The sequence below is a fragment of the Solea senegalensis genome, linkage group LG4 (genome assembly GCF_019176455.1).
Source record: "Solea senegalensis isolate Sse05_10M linkage group LG4, IFAPA_SoseM_1, whole genome shotgun sequence".
Classification (NCBI taxonomy): domain Eukaryota; kingdom Metazoa; phylum Chordata; class Actinopteri; order Pleuronectiformes; family Soleidae; genus Solea; species Solea senegalensis.
Window position 1 is genome coordinate 10,113,270 of NC_058024.1, and position 18,473 is coordinate 10,131,742.

General features: G+C 41.3%; 1 protein-coding gene across 2 annotated transcripts in view; it reads right to left on the minus strand.

Annotated features, from left to right (window-relative positions):
* LOC122767829 (plexin-A1-like) overlaps positions 1-18,473 on the minus strand; it is a 192,826-nt gene that overhangs the window by 53,540 nt on the left and 120,813 nt on the right. For both annotated transcript variants that reach the window (XM_044023327.1, XM_044023325.1), the window contains exon 10: positions 4,494-4,694. In XM_044023327.1, coding sequence (XP_043879262.1) covers positions 4,494-4,694 — 201 coding nt within the window. The remainder of the gene's footprint in view (positions 1-4,493; positions 4,695-18,473) is intronic.

Genomic DNA, 18,473 nt, shown 5'->3' on the forward strand with positions numbered 1-18,473 from the left:
CCGGAAGGAACCAATGTAGACACCAGCTTGGTGTTTTGGTTGCTGCTGACCAGAGTTAACTGCTAACATAAGGCCTGGCGGATGGCTCCGTATGTGTCAGTGGTAATGTGGGCATATCTGGCATTAAGATCTCTCTTTAAAAAAATAAAATCTGATTTTCTCCAATTAACTTGCTATGAAAACTTGGACTATACACCATCTTGTCAACTTTCACAGGTTCCAAAAATGTTGAATTGTGTTTGGCTGAGAATCCAACTTCAAATGTGAGAAATGGAAAATGCATGATGACTAATTCCTATCACACAGCAACATTTACAGCTTCAATCACATTTTTACATATTCCCTCTAATGGAGAGGCTTTACGACTGTGCCTTTATGTCTTAAAGGCACAGTGTGTAGGATTTAGCAAAGTATTGGTGAAATTGCAGGTTGAAGCTGAAAATCTCCCACCTCATTCTTCCCTTCCAAGCACCTATGGCCTTCAGTTATCATTAAAATTCAATGTTTTTTTTCTCATTAAAATCATGGTTATGAACACAATAATTTGTATATTCACATTTACTCCAAGTAACAAATAAAACCCAAACCCTAATCTAAATCTTATATACTGGACCTTTAACTATGAAGTGGCCTACTTGTTTCAAGTCTCTGATTGCAAAAGCAAACTTTAAGCCAGTACTGCATTCCTCTCTCTCAGGGTCTAATGAAACACTTTCTCATTTCCCTGTGGGACCCGATGGTATGTACAGAAACCTTATACAGAAAGACCATAGCACCAATACATTTCTCCCTTAAGATATGGAAAGTCAATAGCAAACAAGGTTAACAAAGAGCTGCTGTTACACTATCATATATCATGTATGTCACATATACAGTACGTTATTGACAGCCTCCTGTTAGTGGATACTATATAAGGGTATTGAGTTTTTACAGTCACTGTAAAAAAGGATTTAAGTATGGGAAACTGGGGTTTAAACATGATCCGACTGTGAATATGCTGAATGTCCTGTTGTTAGGTATCATCTTTTGCTCAGGGTGATGACGTTGTATGAAATAAAGGAGATTGAGCTTTGGCCTCGGGAGAAACTTCTCAGATGATCTCATCTATATGGCTCTTCTTCTTTCTTTTCGCCGTTTGTCTCACTTGAATCAGCAATTTCCCTTTTTCTGTCTCGTCCTTCTCTCATCTCCATTTTTGTCGTTTATCCACTCCTGTCTGGTATTACTGCCTCTGTCACTGCCCTTTGTCTAATCCCTCTTCATCCACCTCTACTGTGTTTATCTTTTCCTCTGCCTCCTCCACCTCGAGGTATTTTGCCCTCTCTCTTATCCTATCCACTCCTGTCCTTTATTACTTTAAAGGAATTTGGCCACAGCTCTCTAGTCTCTGTCCTTGGTCTTTCCCTTCCTTCGAGTGTGATTTAGACACAGTGGTAAACACTTTGGTATCTCAAACACAAAAATAAACTAGGGATTAGCACCCCTGTGTTTACCCCATTGATTAGCAACTCCCAACTACAGCAGTCCTCCTGTAGGAGTGTAATGGAAATTTCACACACTAACATAAAGCATATACATATACGTACATCTATCCCGGGATCCACAGCCTGAGGCAAACTGAACGCACAGATAACGATTAACCCCTATCTCAACGGCTGTGCGGCTAAAAACAGAGGCAGCATTACAGATGAAGTCTACATTTACTGCAGAGTCATCCATGATTCACTGAGTTGGTGTGGAACACTGTCACAGTAGGAACAAACATGGAGGGGCGCACATGAAAAGTAGCAATGCGAAGGTCTATAAAAGGATAAACTAATATTTAAGCTCCTCATTCTTTTGAAATACTGCTCCACGGCTATAATAAGATACTCATTCTCATTATTCATGACTCATAATTATATTCATAAGCTCAGGCCTGGATGAATTATGCTTTTATGGCGTTCATGCAGCTGGCACCTTTTTTTCTTCTTCTTCGATCCACTGAATCTACCTGCGGCCTTGTGTAGACTCAAAGCATGCACTGCATCGATATGCAAGCATACAGTCGAGTTGGCACAACTAATTGCTAACAAGGGCTAAGTGCTGACAGCCCAAGGCTAATTGCTGCTAGCATGTCTACTTTGTGGACATCAAACGGAAAAATTCTGCTTTGGACTTGGGCAGGACTGCGCTGCTTATTAGCAGTGGCCTTGGAGCAACAATAAACAGTCAATAAACAGACATCTCTGTGGAGAGACGAGCCCATCGCCGGCCAATTAACGCCATCCTCGCAAACAACTGGCTAACATGTGCCAAACCCTGAAGACAACACATCAATACAGTACAGACGGGTACAAATCACACACACATATAGCTGTCACACCTCTTAGCAATATAGTTAAACAGAGAGTAGTGCTGGTGTGTGCTTCACATGCGTTATATACGTACAAATACTTAAGCTTAAGCGCTTTTCCACTACAGACGTGTGCCAAACTGTAGATCAGTTGAAAAGACTTAAAAAAAAAATCCCCAAAACATTTGTTAATCTCCAACATTTAGCAAGGACATTTCAAAAATCTCAATATTTAACAGAGGAGTCTGGTGCATTTAGCGACAGCACTGCCAAAATCCGGCGATCGTGAGCCGTATCACAACCCCTTCCACTGTCAGACAGAGTCTGTGATCTGGTCATGCAAGAAGTACTGAACTCATTTTTTTTAGCTAACTGATTCTAATAATTCAGTACATGGTACATAACTGCTTTGCTCGTCACTAGTTTGTGTTTGTGTCTAGTATAAAACAACGTCCCGCCATTTTCGTGCAGCTGTGCTATGACGACCCCGCCCACATTAAGGCGGTACTATAGTTGTAGAAAATGACCCAAGCTGCATGGAGTCGTCAAATATTTTTCCTCCAGATGCGACATGAAAAGCGACAGCTGCTTGAGCTTCACCTAAAACAGAATTAACAGCACCACCTTGTTTCTTGTCTCTGTGTTGTTGCATTGCATTATACAGTATCTGAGGATAGAAATAAAGACAGGGACAGAAGCAGAAAGCAGGAGTGTGTAAACGTAGAGTAAGTAGGGGTTTGGTCGGAAGAGGAAAGTGTGACAGATGGAGGGAGCGATGGAGAGAGAGAGAGAGAGGCAGAGAGAAAGATGAGCTCCATGAGCTGAGCGAGGAAGGAGAGGGAGAGGTATGGAGTCGAGGTGTAAACATGATCAATCCGCTCTCAACTAGGTTCAGAGACAGACTTCCTCTTCACATTTTCAGCCTCAGTGAAGCGCGACGCTAGCTACCTCTTATCTGTCACACTAGTTTGAAGCCTCAAGCAAATGCACACACAAACGCACACATTTTAAGAACATCTCTGCCTACCTGTAAATCCTCTGTGTACACACACACACACACAAACTCTTACTAGAAAACGTCTTCTAAAAACTCTGAGAACACTTTAATCTAGCACACACTTCATCTATTACAACCAAAAGCCACAATTACATTAAAACCATAGAGGCACAGAACAAAACCACAGCTGACCATCACAGCTTTAAACTCGCCTATTTACATGATGTATCACACCGACCATGAAAATCCATAATGATGTCGGGACATCCCAAATTTCCCATGAATACATCCGTATCTTAATTTAAAGGCAAACTCTTAACGTCAATATCAATTTGCAAACTATCAGTTCAATGTGAGAGATCAGCCATGAGTCATTTATCTAGATTGTGACTAAGCCAGTGTCCAAAGGGCAAGTTGGTCATCCATCACGACAATGACCATGTTAGTGTATAAAGTGGTCATTAGTTGTCGGTGGCCATTACTTAAACTCTGACCGAGTCAATGTCCTTACCAGGGTCATGATTTAGTTACCTAGCAGAATTTATTGGTTCAAGATGAACGGCTCCAAATGACTATGCTTTAAGTGCAAGTTTAATTTGTGCTCTAATCCATACAACAGCTGCAGATCTACAGCAGCTGTTTATTATATAACATTCTCTGCTTTATACCACACACATTCACTTTAGTTTTACCCATGTAATCACACAAGAACTCATCACCATCACTACAGGTGGGTTACATGGGCCAAAAAAATAATATCTTGATATTTTTTGGGGATTTTGACAATAATTTGTTGTTGTTTTTTTTCCTTTCTCCTTTTCCCCCTCTAGGGGTCGCCACAGTGGATGATCCGCACATTACCAGATGCCCTTCTACACGCCACCCTTCCAATTATCCAGGCTTGGGACCAGCACTAGAAGGACACTGCATGTGGGGTCAATTTAGAGTGTCCAATTGATATCGTTTAGAAACTTGATTTCAATCGTCTGTTGCTTAAACTCTTATTTTCGTTAAACTTTAGCATTCAAGTACATATTCAGAGACTTTTAATTGAACTACAGTGTAGAAACATGGAACTCTGAGTTCCCCCTTATATCCCTCTCACATAGAAAGCAAAATCAGCCAAAAAATGTCTCTTTGTCCTCATCAGGTCTGACTCACCGGTGTCTTCTGGCACTGGATGGACGTGCTGTTGAAGCGCAGGGCGGGGACACTGTGAGTCTCCCCCTGGATGTGGAAGACACACTCGTAGTTTCTCTGTCCGGACTGAGGCTGGGGCAGGTTCTTCGCTGCCAAGGTTATCGGCTTGGTGACCCCAACGGGGATGTAGATCTGGGTTGAGGGAAGGATCTGGGGGCAGTCCTGCAGATTCAGAAGAAGAAAAAATTATAACTCAACATGTTTTCCTTTAGTGGAGACAGATGGGTGTAAGAAAGCTGAGAAAACATGGCTGAAATTGTTCAAAGATAAGACTAAATGAATCACGTTCATTGATAAGAGTGAAAGAATACTGTGACGCACAGTTCACAAGTGCAACAGGCTCGTGTAATGCTCCCCCGCTGGCCTCGCACCAAACATAAATGATGCACGACAGCATTCCAAGCAACGGAGGTTTACATAAAAAAAAGTCCACGATAGATTTTATGCCAAATAAAATCGCTCTGATGACAACAGTGCTGTATTGTCAGGGCGTCCAATATATATTATGTCCATGTGTGCAATGGAGTAATGAGCTCATTAACTTTGATTTTGCTTATACAATGTGTGCGTGTGTTGACAGACTCAGATATTGGACAGAGTTGACAATATCTTGTTTAGATCATCTGGAAACAACTCATTCACTGGCTCACGACACTGGAGTGCTCCACCCTGGAGTGTGTGTGTGTATGTGTGCGTGCATATGGACGTGCAAGACAAATAAGATACTATATGTGCAGTTGCAATAATGGGTGTACAGTATATGCTCACAATACTAAACTACAATTACAATCGACAGCCCCCTCAGTATGTGAAGCCTTTCTTAGATATATATGTACTGTCTGTGTGCATGTGTTGGAAGAAATGAAGTCATTACAATGATCAAGTCATGATTTGGCAGCAAAGCAGAACCCGTCAACACTGAAAAACAAAGAGCCTGAGGCTAGGGTGTGTGTGTGTGTGTGTGCGACAGATGCTCTATAACATGAATTAAAGCTTAGGTGAAACTAACCAACCCTTAATTGTACTATTGGACACTAGTACAAAAGGCTAACAAATGGACAAATGTTTCATTTTACAACATGGAGACATAATGGGATGACACGCATAATAAAAGACACATTAACAGCAGAGAGCAAACTGAATTGATTTCATGATTTCATGTGAGAATGTGTGTTGTTCTGATGTTTAATGTGTGTTTCAGGTAGTTAGGAGCCACTCCCTGTTAAAATAAACTCACTTAAAAATCACAAAAAATGCCATCATTCTTCCCACTGTCAAGCTGAATCGATGTACCAAAGGAGGCAGAATAACCTAAATATCGACAGTGTTGTCACAGTCAGAGTTGCAAGTTAAGACAACACATTCGCGTTGACTCGTCAAAAGTGCTTAGTCCAGGAAAACATCGACCAGATCCTTGTAAAATATTCACTGCACGCGAGGCACCTCGACTTCCCATTGTAGCTTTTCTTTTAAGCAGATAGCTGGCTGCCTGTCAGAGAATCTTTCTTTCTCCTCTACTCTGAGCTGTCGTACATTAGAAGCTACAGCACGTCCCTCGGGTATGAACACAATGCTGGAGTTTGTTTATTACCCTGCTTAGTCTTGGCCTTGTGTGTCTGATCACATACAAACACATGCACGCGTAATGAGAGCGGGGAATACTATAGGAGGATGGAGCAGGATTCTGAAGACCTGGTGTCTAATCAACTGAGAAAGGGAAGGCTGACATGGACATGGAGGAAGAATGAATTGTCCAGAAAGACGGAGGAAGGTATGGAACAGAAAGGGAAGTGGAGCTGGGGAGCTTGGAGAGATGAGGAGGACGTGAGGGAGAACAGGGAAGTTTAATTGGGAAAACAGAAAAGTAAAAGTCAGACTGTTGTTGATGCCGCGAATAGACAAAATGTGATGGCTGTAAATATACATATATATATTTGTGAATGTTTTTGGAATTTATTTCTGTATTCATGTGGAATATTTGGATGTGTCACCTCCCACAGGACTCCTACCGAGGCTTATTGCAACACCAATCAGGATGAGGTGAGACACCTCGCCAAGTTTATACAAATGTTTGATCAGTGTCCATTATTACTTTGTGTCCACTAAGGTCGAGACCGGTTGGCGTTTGATTTGTAAATAGCCGTGTTTGAATTAAGGCTTTTTAACCTGACTTTTAGCATTTTTGGTTGCTGGGGTCCCTGTAGCTTTTTGATCATGTGTTGACCCTATTCTTCAAGAACACCTGCGTACATTTTGAGTCTAAATAAATAAAAACAGTCATTGGGTATATAACTGCCCCTGAGTAAAAAGAAATTAAAGTTTAAAGTTAAGAGGGGAAGGAAGAGGAGGCATATTTATTTGGGGAAACAGCAAAGTGAAACGGGAAAGTCAGACCGCTGTTTATGCCAGGAGGAAGTGCGAGTCGCAAATAAAAGAAAAAGGAAGGAAATGTGTGGACTGGATACGAGTGGAGGTCGATTGTGATGGCTGGTTAACCATTTTTATGCCTCTTTATCCATCCACCCATCCACCCATCCACCCATCCATCCATCCATCCATCCATCCACACCATGTACCAAAGCCTCCTGACAACATCCTACTTAATTAACTGCCTGGTCCTGCAGCCAAGGCTGGAAAATTGATGGAAGGAGAAGGAGAAGCGACAGAGAGAGAGAGAGAGAGAGAGAGAGATAAAGTAGAGATTGATTTGCACTGGCTTTTTAAATCCTGTCTCAGTAAAAAGGATGCTCACGTCAAGAGCTGTGGCCTTGCGCTGTCCGAGGTGCCACGCGAGCGTTAAAAAGTAAAGTTACAGCACACCTTGCTACTACAGCTACCGCGCAGAAGCCAGTGTGTCAGATGGTAGCATAGCCTGTAGCACAAACTGCAGCTAACCAATGTTTTATTCATCCACCTATTGACTTTGTGTCAGCTCAGCTGTGTGCTTATCGTTTCCTCTGGCAGGCGTCTTTCCTTTTAGTATCCCCTTACTTCATTTAGTCCCATACTGTATATTGTCATCTCAAGGTACAGCTGCGGGGAACAACAAACAATACTGCCCCGTTCAGCTGTGTCATAAATGGCGCATGGTTCTGATTTTGAAAAGTGCCGTTGAGGCTCTTCGCAGGCACCACAGAAAACTGTTTTACAGGAAGAATAGAAGATAATATAATGGTAAGATCACATGCCTTGATATGAGATATATCAGAACTTTACCACTTACTGTACATCACAGGATTTTAGAGTCTCGTCTTAATGGCAATACAGAGCTAATGGAGAGTCCTAGGATACTTCATGCAAGATTTGCAGTATATCTTGCATGAAGTATCCTAGGACTCTAAGGACAGAAGATTCTGCTTTCATTTAAAAGATCAAACTGTGTCCCAGACAGAATGGTAAGGAGTTTTGGAAAAGAGATGGGGAAAAATAATAATTTTGTGGGAAAGGTGGAGGAACAAAGTGCTTTGCACTTAGTTATTTCATCAGTATTTGTGACAGGTGCCAAAACGGTTCAAAGGTGGCATTGTGGCTACAAAGTGCAGAGCACACTGAAACAATATTGTACTGTGGGGATTCCTTTGAAGCTGGAATGACCTTTTTTTTCCTGTGCCCCCTTCTTTCCTGACTTCTCAACTTTCATTTCATCTCTACAGACGGATGTTGTGGTTTTCTTGGCCAGATGTGACACTCACATCCGGTTCATTTCAAGAAGAACTGACAGTGGAGGAGGGAAAAAGTGTGTGTGTAAGTGTGTGTGTGTGTGTGTGTGTGTGTGTGGGTGTGTGTGTGCGTGTGTGTGTGTGTGTTTATCTGTGGGATAGGGTGTGTGCCGTAAATGCCTCAGGGATATGGTTGCAGGTATTAGCTGATACAGTTAATTCAACAGTCGACAGCTTTCCTCAGCACACAAACGCACCACCTCTTTTTACACAGAACAGCAGCTCACTTTATTGTGAGCTACCTTATCCAGCAGTGCAGTAACCAGAAAGAGCCATTCATAGTAAAGTTCCACATGTGCTTGAAGTGGAAAGGAAGTGTGAAGGAATACACACCACAGATGGTTTCTCGATACCAGAACATGGCAAAAAAATAAACATCTGCTTAATTTCATGATATTGATCACTTTCTTTTCATTCTGATGTCTTCATGAGCTGGATTTTTCAACAGATGTGGATGCTGAAGCATAAAACTGTTTTGCCAAATAAAAAATAACTTTTTTCTTTTTGTTGTACAAACCAGGGCCACTCAATGAGTATTTTTCAGTCCTTTTTTCCCATTGTTTAAAGGTACTTTTTTTATTGATTGGTCTCCGTTAACAAAAACAATGTAACATTATTTGTATGATGTGTCATTTAGATGTTTTTCATCTAAAAACCAGCTCTGTCAAGCGGTGTTATCAGGCCTGACGGTACCATATTGTTGAGCGCACACAGGCATGTTTGTATGTGTATTTGTTGTTTTGTAAGCGCATAGTTAGTGTTTTGTACGTGAAAACTCGAGTAATGTGCGCACACAACGCTGACTGCTCACACACAGAACAGCCTCTTCAACAAAACACAGGGTTATAAATGTGCCATAATTCCAGTCAATCACTGACTGACTTCCTTCCTATCACTCAATGTAAGATTATTAGTAAAAAATTGAAACTCGTAGTAAATAAAACTATTTTATTCAACAAAAACAATGTTAGAAGCAAAAACAACAGCCATAACCTTCATTAATGAATGACAACATTTCAAAAGCCTGACCTCATTTATTTGATATCTTACTCCCAACACCCACAGTTTTGATTAAATGTTGCTATGAGCTTTCTCAAAGGAGAGCAGCTGTCATTCTAGGTCAAGCCTGTTGAAAATACTCCTGCCTTCATTTTCCATGCACTCTGATGTGTACCACAGCACCTCTTTCCACACCAAATGGGGAAAAAATACTTATAAAAAATAAAACAAGCGCTTGGCTGGCTGGGGAAGTCTCTAATCACATGTGAGCAAAACACCATTTTAACACCCACCGCAAGCAGATAATGAGAAAATCGGCCGGCAAGTGCACGTGTGCTCATTGGGATATGTAGAAGGTGTAGAAGATTAAAATCACGACAGAAACGAGGGTGCGGGTTGATGGGGTAGGAGGAGGAAGACGAAAGCATGAACAGGAGGCTAAATATATAAATGAACTCTTCTGAAGGCTTTTCTGTAGCATAACAAAATATGAATTAATAAAATTCCCAAAATACATGCATATGGAATGAAAAGGGTGTCTGGTCGTTTTTTTTCTGGGTTTTTTTTTTTTTACCCCCCCGTCCAAACCCCCCTTTAGTCCATCCATAATTAATTAGCTGCCTCTGTGATGTGGAGACTATAGATCAGGGAGAAGAAAAAATAACAAGCTAAATAATGAAGTAAAGCGATACAGAGAGCCTGGGGGAGAAATGAGATGGCAATGCACAGCCACAGAGGAGCAATGGGGGCACACTGGTACAAATAAGAGGGGCAGTGTGTGTGTGTGTGTGTGTGCGTGCGTCTCACAGGGGCCTAACAAAGGAGTATATGAAAAGTATTGAATGCTTCCTCATCGCCTGTCAGCATCCACACTTGAACTTAAGGGTCCCGTCTATGCCTCGATACAATTTACTGTACAGTAAGGTGCTGATTGAATCCTTTTATTCGGCACAGTATATATGAAATGATTGTGTCACATGTTCTGGCTGGGGGTAACATCGTACGGCCCCTAGCCCAGTCAGTCAGTGATTGGTTGGGATTATGGCACATTTGTAACACTGTGTTTTGTTTGTGTGAAGAGGCTGTTCTGTGTGTGAGCAGCTAGTTTTCACGTACAAAACACTACTTACTATGTGCTTCTGAAACAACAAATACAAAAACACGCCTGTGTGTGCTCAACAATATGGCACAGTCAGGTCTGATAACACTGCTTGACAGAGCTGGTTTTTAGATGAAAGACACATCATACAAATGAAATACTCACCTAACAACGCGACTTAATACATCAGTGGTTTGTGTTATTTATGGGTGTCCAAAAGACAGATAAGGATTGTAAAATCACTGTTAATGGAAAACATTTTTGAAGCACAAATCTTTTGATAATAAATGGTTTTATTTTTTTAAGATCACAAACTGCTGGCAGTATTGCAGTCATGCTTGCTTTGCTTTATTTGTTCCAACAGTCCGGTGTTTGGATGAGGAGTATATTTTTTTTTATTGTTGAGTAAAAAAACAAATATTGTGATATGATTGACATCTTGCACCATATCATTAATGGAAAGCTGCTTCCAACTCATTTCCTTAATGAGTGTAAAGTATGGAACACAATGTCATGACCTATTGTTAAAGCCTGCTATAGGTCCTGTGTACCAGCTGGTCAACAGCAGTGTGTGTGTTGTGTGTGTGTGTGTGTGTAGGATATTCTAGTTCAGTGATGGAAAACAGAAAGTGTCTAGGTGCAATTATAATAAAAGATAAATAAATACTACTGTATGAGTACATATAATTACTGTGTCTATATGAGCTGCAGGGTGTGGCAGGTACATGGAAGTTTTTATGAGAATGTGTGTGTGTATGTGTGTGTATGTGTGTGTGTGCGCGTGAAGCTGTTGCACGCTCATTAGGAGGCAGAAACTAGAAAGACGGTCTGTGACCAACCAGACACTTATTGTGAGAGAGAGAGAGAAGGGGGAGGGCATTTAATAAGGCAGCAACATGTAGAACAGTGCGGGAGTGAGAGAAGCAGAGACTTTGAACCATGAAAGGGACAGAGATTGTCCACCCACGCCCTTCGCTTCCGAGCAGAGTATTGATGCAGGGAGGCAGAGACGGAGAGAGAATTGGAAACATGAGGGAGCACAGAGAGGAGAGTTTAACTTAAAGCGAGATGCAGGGGGAACGTGTGACATGAATAAAACACGGTGTGGATGATCAAAGTCTCACAGAGCAGAAGCTTGACTGGATGTACCCAACAATGTGCAGGTGGATCCAAAGACCTGACATCACTTTGTGGTCTCAGGCTTTTGGACTCTGCTGTATGATCCTCTCATATACACACACACACACATACACACACACAGTCTGGTTTCCACGACTGCAGGGGACATTACATTGACTTACATTCATTTCATATATCCTGAAGATTTACTCTATAGTTAACCAAAATTAAATAACCCTAACCATCACAACTAAACGCCTAACCCTAACACTAACATAATTCTAACCCTGACTCTAAAACCAGGTCTTGAAAAAACCCTTTAAAATAGTAGGGCCCAGACAAAATGTCCCTTCAAGGATAGGGTTGTACTGTACATTGTTTGGACCTCACAAAGATATACACATAAATACAAGTACATGTATACACAGTATTCATAGTGAGGTCAATCACCTTACCTTAACCTAAACATCACAACTAAATGCCTAAACCTAACCTTTACCCTTAACCTAATCCCAATTCTGACCATAAAACCAAGTCTTAATGGAGTGACAGAAAGTGGTTTGTCCCTATGGTTTATACAGTATGTGTTTGGGTCCCCCATAAGAACACACACACACACACACGCACGCTGACATACAGTGCACACTGAATGCATTCGCTCATCCATTATACTTAACTTACAAACAAACCTACACCGTTTATCCCCTCAACACAGATGGTACACACAACACTCTACAACAAAAATGAGCAGGAATGTGGTAATATGTTTTTCTCACAGTCTTTTTTTTATCCTTATGGATTTTCATAGTGTGTGTGTGTGTGTGTGTGTGAGTGTGTGTGTGGGGGGGGAGGGGGTGTCACGTCAGGCACTGCGTTATCGTTCTAACCCAGATATGTCAGCTGCAATCAAACCTTGTGCTTTTCAGCTTTTCAAAGACAAACCTTGACTTGAGAGGTGTATACACTCTCCCATCTGTCGCCTATAGCTGCCTATAGCATCCTCTCTGAAGACAATGCCATGTGTCAGTGACAAGAGGCACTATAAATTGTCATTTTTGTCAGCATAAGACTGGGACATGGCTGAAAACATGTTTATTATGCTTTTTAGTGGACTATTTAGAGAATTAATGTTCATGGGAATGTGGATGTGAAATGTCGTACAAATGTCTAAGGAAATGCATCCCCATGTCTCTTCAGTACACTTTGTTGAAACCCTCTGAAGACCATCCAGGACTAGAGCAGTATCTACGCTATGAAAAGCCATTAAAACATCCAAGGAAAAACCACAGCTAATTATGATTAAGGGTGGTGTTGTTTGGTTATCGATACTTTCCCAAAGCAGGAAGAAGACCAAAAGTGCCACACAGGAAGTCGGACCCTTAGTTACTTCTGCTTTCAAAAAGAAGGTCTATAGAATTGAGGAATAAAGAATCCAGAGGTCAAGTGTCCATTGATAGTTTGGATTTTAACGGAACACATTTTAGACCACTTGCTACTCCTTAAGAAAAAAAGAGAACAGACACCAAAAAAAAAATTAATGAGCCCAGCCACACACTCAAAAAACAAACAACAAAAAAAGTTTCACTCTCTGGTCTGCAAACAATAATCTGTGCAAAAACCTATCCAGCTGTGCTGGGAACACAACACATCAGTCACACTTCAACATCTGAACACATTTAGTCTCTTTAAGATGCTGCCTGAAAATAAATAACCTACTTCTGACAAAATGTATACAGTATTCTAACTGCCAGCAGAACACATATGCATATCTACATATTTGAAGTAGAGGTTGAATTTATTTTCGACTAAAATTACAAAAGTCATCATTTTTGTGGCGTTTCCCTACTCCCATCCTGTCCTCGGGACAATATATCAAATATCGAGAATTTCCCAAACACAATAATAAATAACACATTTTCTTTCCGGGTGTTTGAAGTGCTTTGCATTTTAAAATATTAAACCCTTGCACGGTGAGAAAAATAAACCAATTTTACGGTGAGGTATTAAAATTCATACTGTATAAGACTAAGGCCAGCACTCAAACTGGCATTTGAGTTCATCTCCATATGTGTGAAGCTGGTGCATCGCTGAACACCTTGGCTTTTCTATAATGTACAATTGTGTCAGTAGAATAAAAATAAAATCAGTGGTGGTCACTTTAGTAAAGCAACACACCATTATTTCCATAATCAATGAATCTGTACTTTCTCGATTCGTCGAGTACTTGTTTGGTCGGTAAAGTGTCAGAAAATGTTGATCAGTGATCTTGAATGTTCTGTTTTGTCCACAAACCAAAAGTTTTAATGATTTTGTTGTAATATAGAGCAAATAAACCTGAATAACATTTAAGATGCTGAAAACTTGTTTTAATTATGTATAATAATCGATTAAAAGACAGAAGGAAGACTCAGCTACAAGCTAAACCGGACACCACCTAATTCTAACAAGCCGAAAAGGGCATATCGCCCCCTAGCGTAGCGGAGGCATACACACTTCCTTCCTTAAATCAGTTAACCGCTTGTAGATTGGGACAAGGACAGTCATTGAGTTGAACAGTTTAGTTGCTACAACTGGAGCTTGACTTTCCTGTATGCAAACAGACCGAGACTCTCCTTATCTCACATTGCTGTGTTATTCCGTCATTTTATTTTTCTCTCAGTGACTCAACATTCTTTTTGCCTCTCTGACACACAAGCTAAAGGTTTGCTGGTGAAAATGCAATATTCATCTATGTTCACCACTAAACAGGCTGAGACTGCAAGCGTCACAGAAATGAAGATTTAATACAGCCTGAATAATTAAACCACTGGGATGTGACTGACACACAGAAACAGACACACACACTTAAAAAGAAAACAAAAAAAAAACACTCATGCATGGCCTACAAACCAGAGAGCATCTATCATGTCAACATATCCCTGTGTGTGTGTGTGTGCGTACATCATTTGTGTGAATCTATACTACACCATTTGCTCTTCATTAAGTTTTCGCTGATTGTGTATTCATTGCCGCAGCCGGCGTAATGGCATAGCTGTGGTGATCGTCGCTGCATCAGTGGGCCTTCCCGGGTAGCAGAGGATTACCTCAAGGAGAAAGAATAACCAAGGGGCCATGTTTTTTTACCTAACACTTGGAAGGAGATAAACTGACTGCTTCACTTTTTTCTCAATGTCAGACGAGGATTAACACGATCAAACCAAGGAAGTGTCCTTCAAAATCTCCATAAATGTGAAAGCCTTTGCACAACAAATGCAATGTGAATGAACACAAACTCGCGAAATATTGCAGACACATCCTCGCTATTCACGCCCCCACTGCAGCGAGATTAGGCGGATATACAGTATTAAGAAGCAGAAGAAACTAAACGAGAAGAAACAGAGGAGTCGGTGTCTGGTGATGACGATGAGCTGCTCAGTCATTATAGCGGATGCAAAGAGAGAGAAAAGAAATAACTGAGCAAAAGGAAGACGAGTGAAGAGAGCTTTGGTCATTTTAATACTTTTGGATGGACTTGCATGTAAGGACGTCTGTCAGACCAGATTTGAGGACGGTCCCAGCTGAGCATTCGCTGGGGGTGAAATATTGCAATATTTTACATGGCAATATTATATCGCTTTTGAGACCAGGAATCTTCTTTTTTTAGCATATGATTTTTTTAACTGATGTTACAAACTTTTTTGTGGATTAGCAGTCAAATAAATATTTTCATGTTTTCAGATAGGGCATCTTGACTTAAATATCGTGAAAAAACATCAACCTCAGTCCAGAAAAATAAATTTGCATCTAGTGAAATAAATCTTAACAGTAAAAGCAAGCCGCGTCTGTTAAACTCCACCCTACTCCGTGACTAACTCTTCCTGTCCTTGTGTAGTTGTCGACTAAGCACACACTTCTAAGGGTGTAACCGGCTGCTCGCTCCACAGTGTCACCCTAGCTCTGATCAACCCACCCTCCCTGCCTTCTGTCGGTGAGGGGTTGATGAATGGACATGAGGACGCTGCGGAGCGTGAGGGGATTTCAGGGAGAGCTTCTGAGAAAACATAAGGAAAACCCGGAGGAGAGGAACGAGGGGAAAGATAAGATGCGGGATGACGAGGGCAAAAATAGCCACAATGAGATGGAAAGATAAAACATCTGCATACACATATGATAGACCATGCGTGTGTGTGTTTCACAACAACAGCATCCAGGGGGAATTTTCTAAATTCCCGTGTCTTTACACAAATAGTGACCAAGCGGCTGAAAAGATTCCTCCAAAATGTTTCCTCCTCCTCAATTCACCACATTGTTCCTCAATAACAAATTAGAGAGGATGTAAAAGACAGTTTTCTAAAACATCTGATACACACGCACACACTGATTTCCCCAAGGTAATGTGATTATTGACTAGTATTGGACAAGTGTCTGAGAAGTTTCCTATGAAAGTTAAAGAAAGACCAACAAGAACGGAAACATGAAGGGCTGGAGGGCAGTCAGAGGCGGTCTGAAAAGCACTGCTACCAAACCAGTCCAAGGGTTAAATGCTGGCTGGTCACGGTCTGACTGAGATCCATCTGGCAAAGGAGGCATGTGGTTACTTCACCCTGTCGCCTCCACTTCCTCTCCATGTTCCCTCTTGTTTTTACTCTCTTTCTCTCCCTTAACTCCCACCATGGAGCCTACATTTGGAAAATAAATTGCGTCAATCTGAATATAATCTGCCGCTTGTTACTGCCCAGAGTTTCTGCACTTGCTTTCCTGCCCTTGTTTTTGTGTTTTTCTTTACTTTTTCTGTTCCTGTCTACCTCAGTTTGCATCTGGTCTCAATTACACCACCTTTAAACGTCTTTAGTTCGTCTCTGGTGAGATGCACGCACCAATAGAAGGGCTGCATTGTCTTAATGAACAGCATGGGGGTATAATATCCCACATTTCTCATTTACTTTGTTTCCTTCCATCCAAGCATTGTTTATATTTTATTAAATATGGCTTAGGCACATCTTCTTTTAATTAAAGGCAAAAATGGATCCAGCTAGGAACTACATGGTGTGCTTAGGTGGAAAGAGGAAATTAACTGACAGCAACCAAGAAAAGGTTTTCAGCGCACATTAAAAGGAACGCTTTTACGTATTAATATTATTCATAACAAAGCACTCATTAAAGTGACATGGAAGAAACACTTGGTGGACGGTAAATCACGGACAACGGGAGGAAACTCCGACAGCTTTTAACTAAATTATAACAATGTTACATCAAGGCAAATTGTCCGACTTCATTTGTAATATAGTTTGCCAGAAATACAAGTATGTGATATCCTGACAAACACGGATACTTATGAGCCAGCTAAGACAAAGTTGTGGTTAGTTGGTGAACCCCATGTCTCTCCACCAAAGCAGCAGCAATGCAGGCATACATCTCCACGGTGCTGTCGCTGCTGTCACTCGGGAGGAAACCTTAGTAGGGCCTTCTGCTGGATCCTCAGGGCAAGCCAACTTTACACATAGTTAAATTATTGCAACCTGTCTCCTGCTGACCTCTTGGCCAGGTCACCGTTGGAAAAGAGATTTCCATCTAGGTTAAATAAAATAAAAAGGGGAACTTCAAATGGTCTATGAGACTGCAGCATGCATTTTGAAACAGGTAATTACAGCTTGAACGTGAACTTTTCATCCCATGCTCAAAATATAATTGAATTTCAAATTAAAGGGGCAACAGTGGGCAGAAAAAGGAAACTGACGCGGCAGAGACCTGGATGAAGACACCATGTGTGGAGAGAACAGAGGACTCTGAGGGGTGAAATCAGATATTCCTAAAATGATGTGGATGAGTGGAAAAAAAGGGTTGACATTGTTCAAAGCACTCGCCGACTCCTGCCTTACCCTCACCCACATGCCCCCTGCAGCCCTGTGCTGCTGCTCGTGCTTTGTCCTGATGAGAACCAGCGACAGTCACACAAACACATGCTAAAACGGTATAGACAAACGTATGCCAAATGCACACAGTATGGCCCCTCGAACGGCCTTGGCCTACAGTCTGTGGTATGTCCTTCTCTGAAATGTGTGTGTGTGTGTGTGTGTGTGTGTGTGTGTGTGTGTGTGTGTGTGTGTGTGTGTTCTGTTTAGTGTCTGAGTACTAGCCAGGGTAAACACCGCGTGCCAGAATGTCACGGTCTGGGGCCTTCACACCTCCGTCACAAATAACCCTGTCAGCCTTTGTGAGCAAAATGTGTGTGTGTGTGTGTGTGTGTGTTTGTGAGGGAAAGACAGAGAAACTGCTGGTATGTGTTTCAGAGACTGTTAAAGAATGTTTGAGTGAGATGGCGCTTGAGAGAACATATTCACCTGAATCAGTATGCTTTATTCAGAATGCAGCCTAGTGCCCTGTTCAGTCCTGGATTTAACATCCGTCTTGAGTACTTGGTGTATGACTGTTCACACCCATTGAACACAAGATGGACGTAGTCGTCTGGTTGCAAAACTAACTCCTGTTTTGACGCCTCAAGTGTCTACTTTTTGAAACCGGAAGTTCACAAACGTCAAGACCGATCAACTGGGCACCGACTGTCAATCACGCTAGCGTTTACTCATAAAGTGCCGTGTATTATCGTTCCCTTTTCTCTACATGGGAACATAATTTACAAAACTGACATCAGGTTATATTGAAGAAAAGCTGAAACGAGAGATTGAGACCATTAACTTCTCAGGAAAACAAAAGAAGGCTTATTTTCCCATAGACTGACCAAACTGACCACATTACCCGATAAGTTAAAATTACAGTAAGACAGGAAAAAGTGTGTGTGTGTGTACTTTTTAAGTATATTTATGTATGCATTATTTATAGAGCTTAAGGATGAGTTGCGACTTTAAGAAAGGACACTTTCATATATTCTTGGAGACGATCGATGCCAATGGTGGTTCATTAAATACATCCAGCTGATGAGAAACAATGAGAAACAGCTAGCCTTTGTCTGATTAAAGGTTGAAAAAAAAAAAATCTGATTACAAGCACAGCCCAAGCTGATTAATT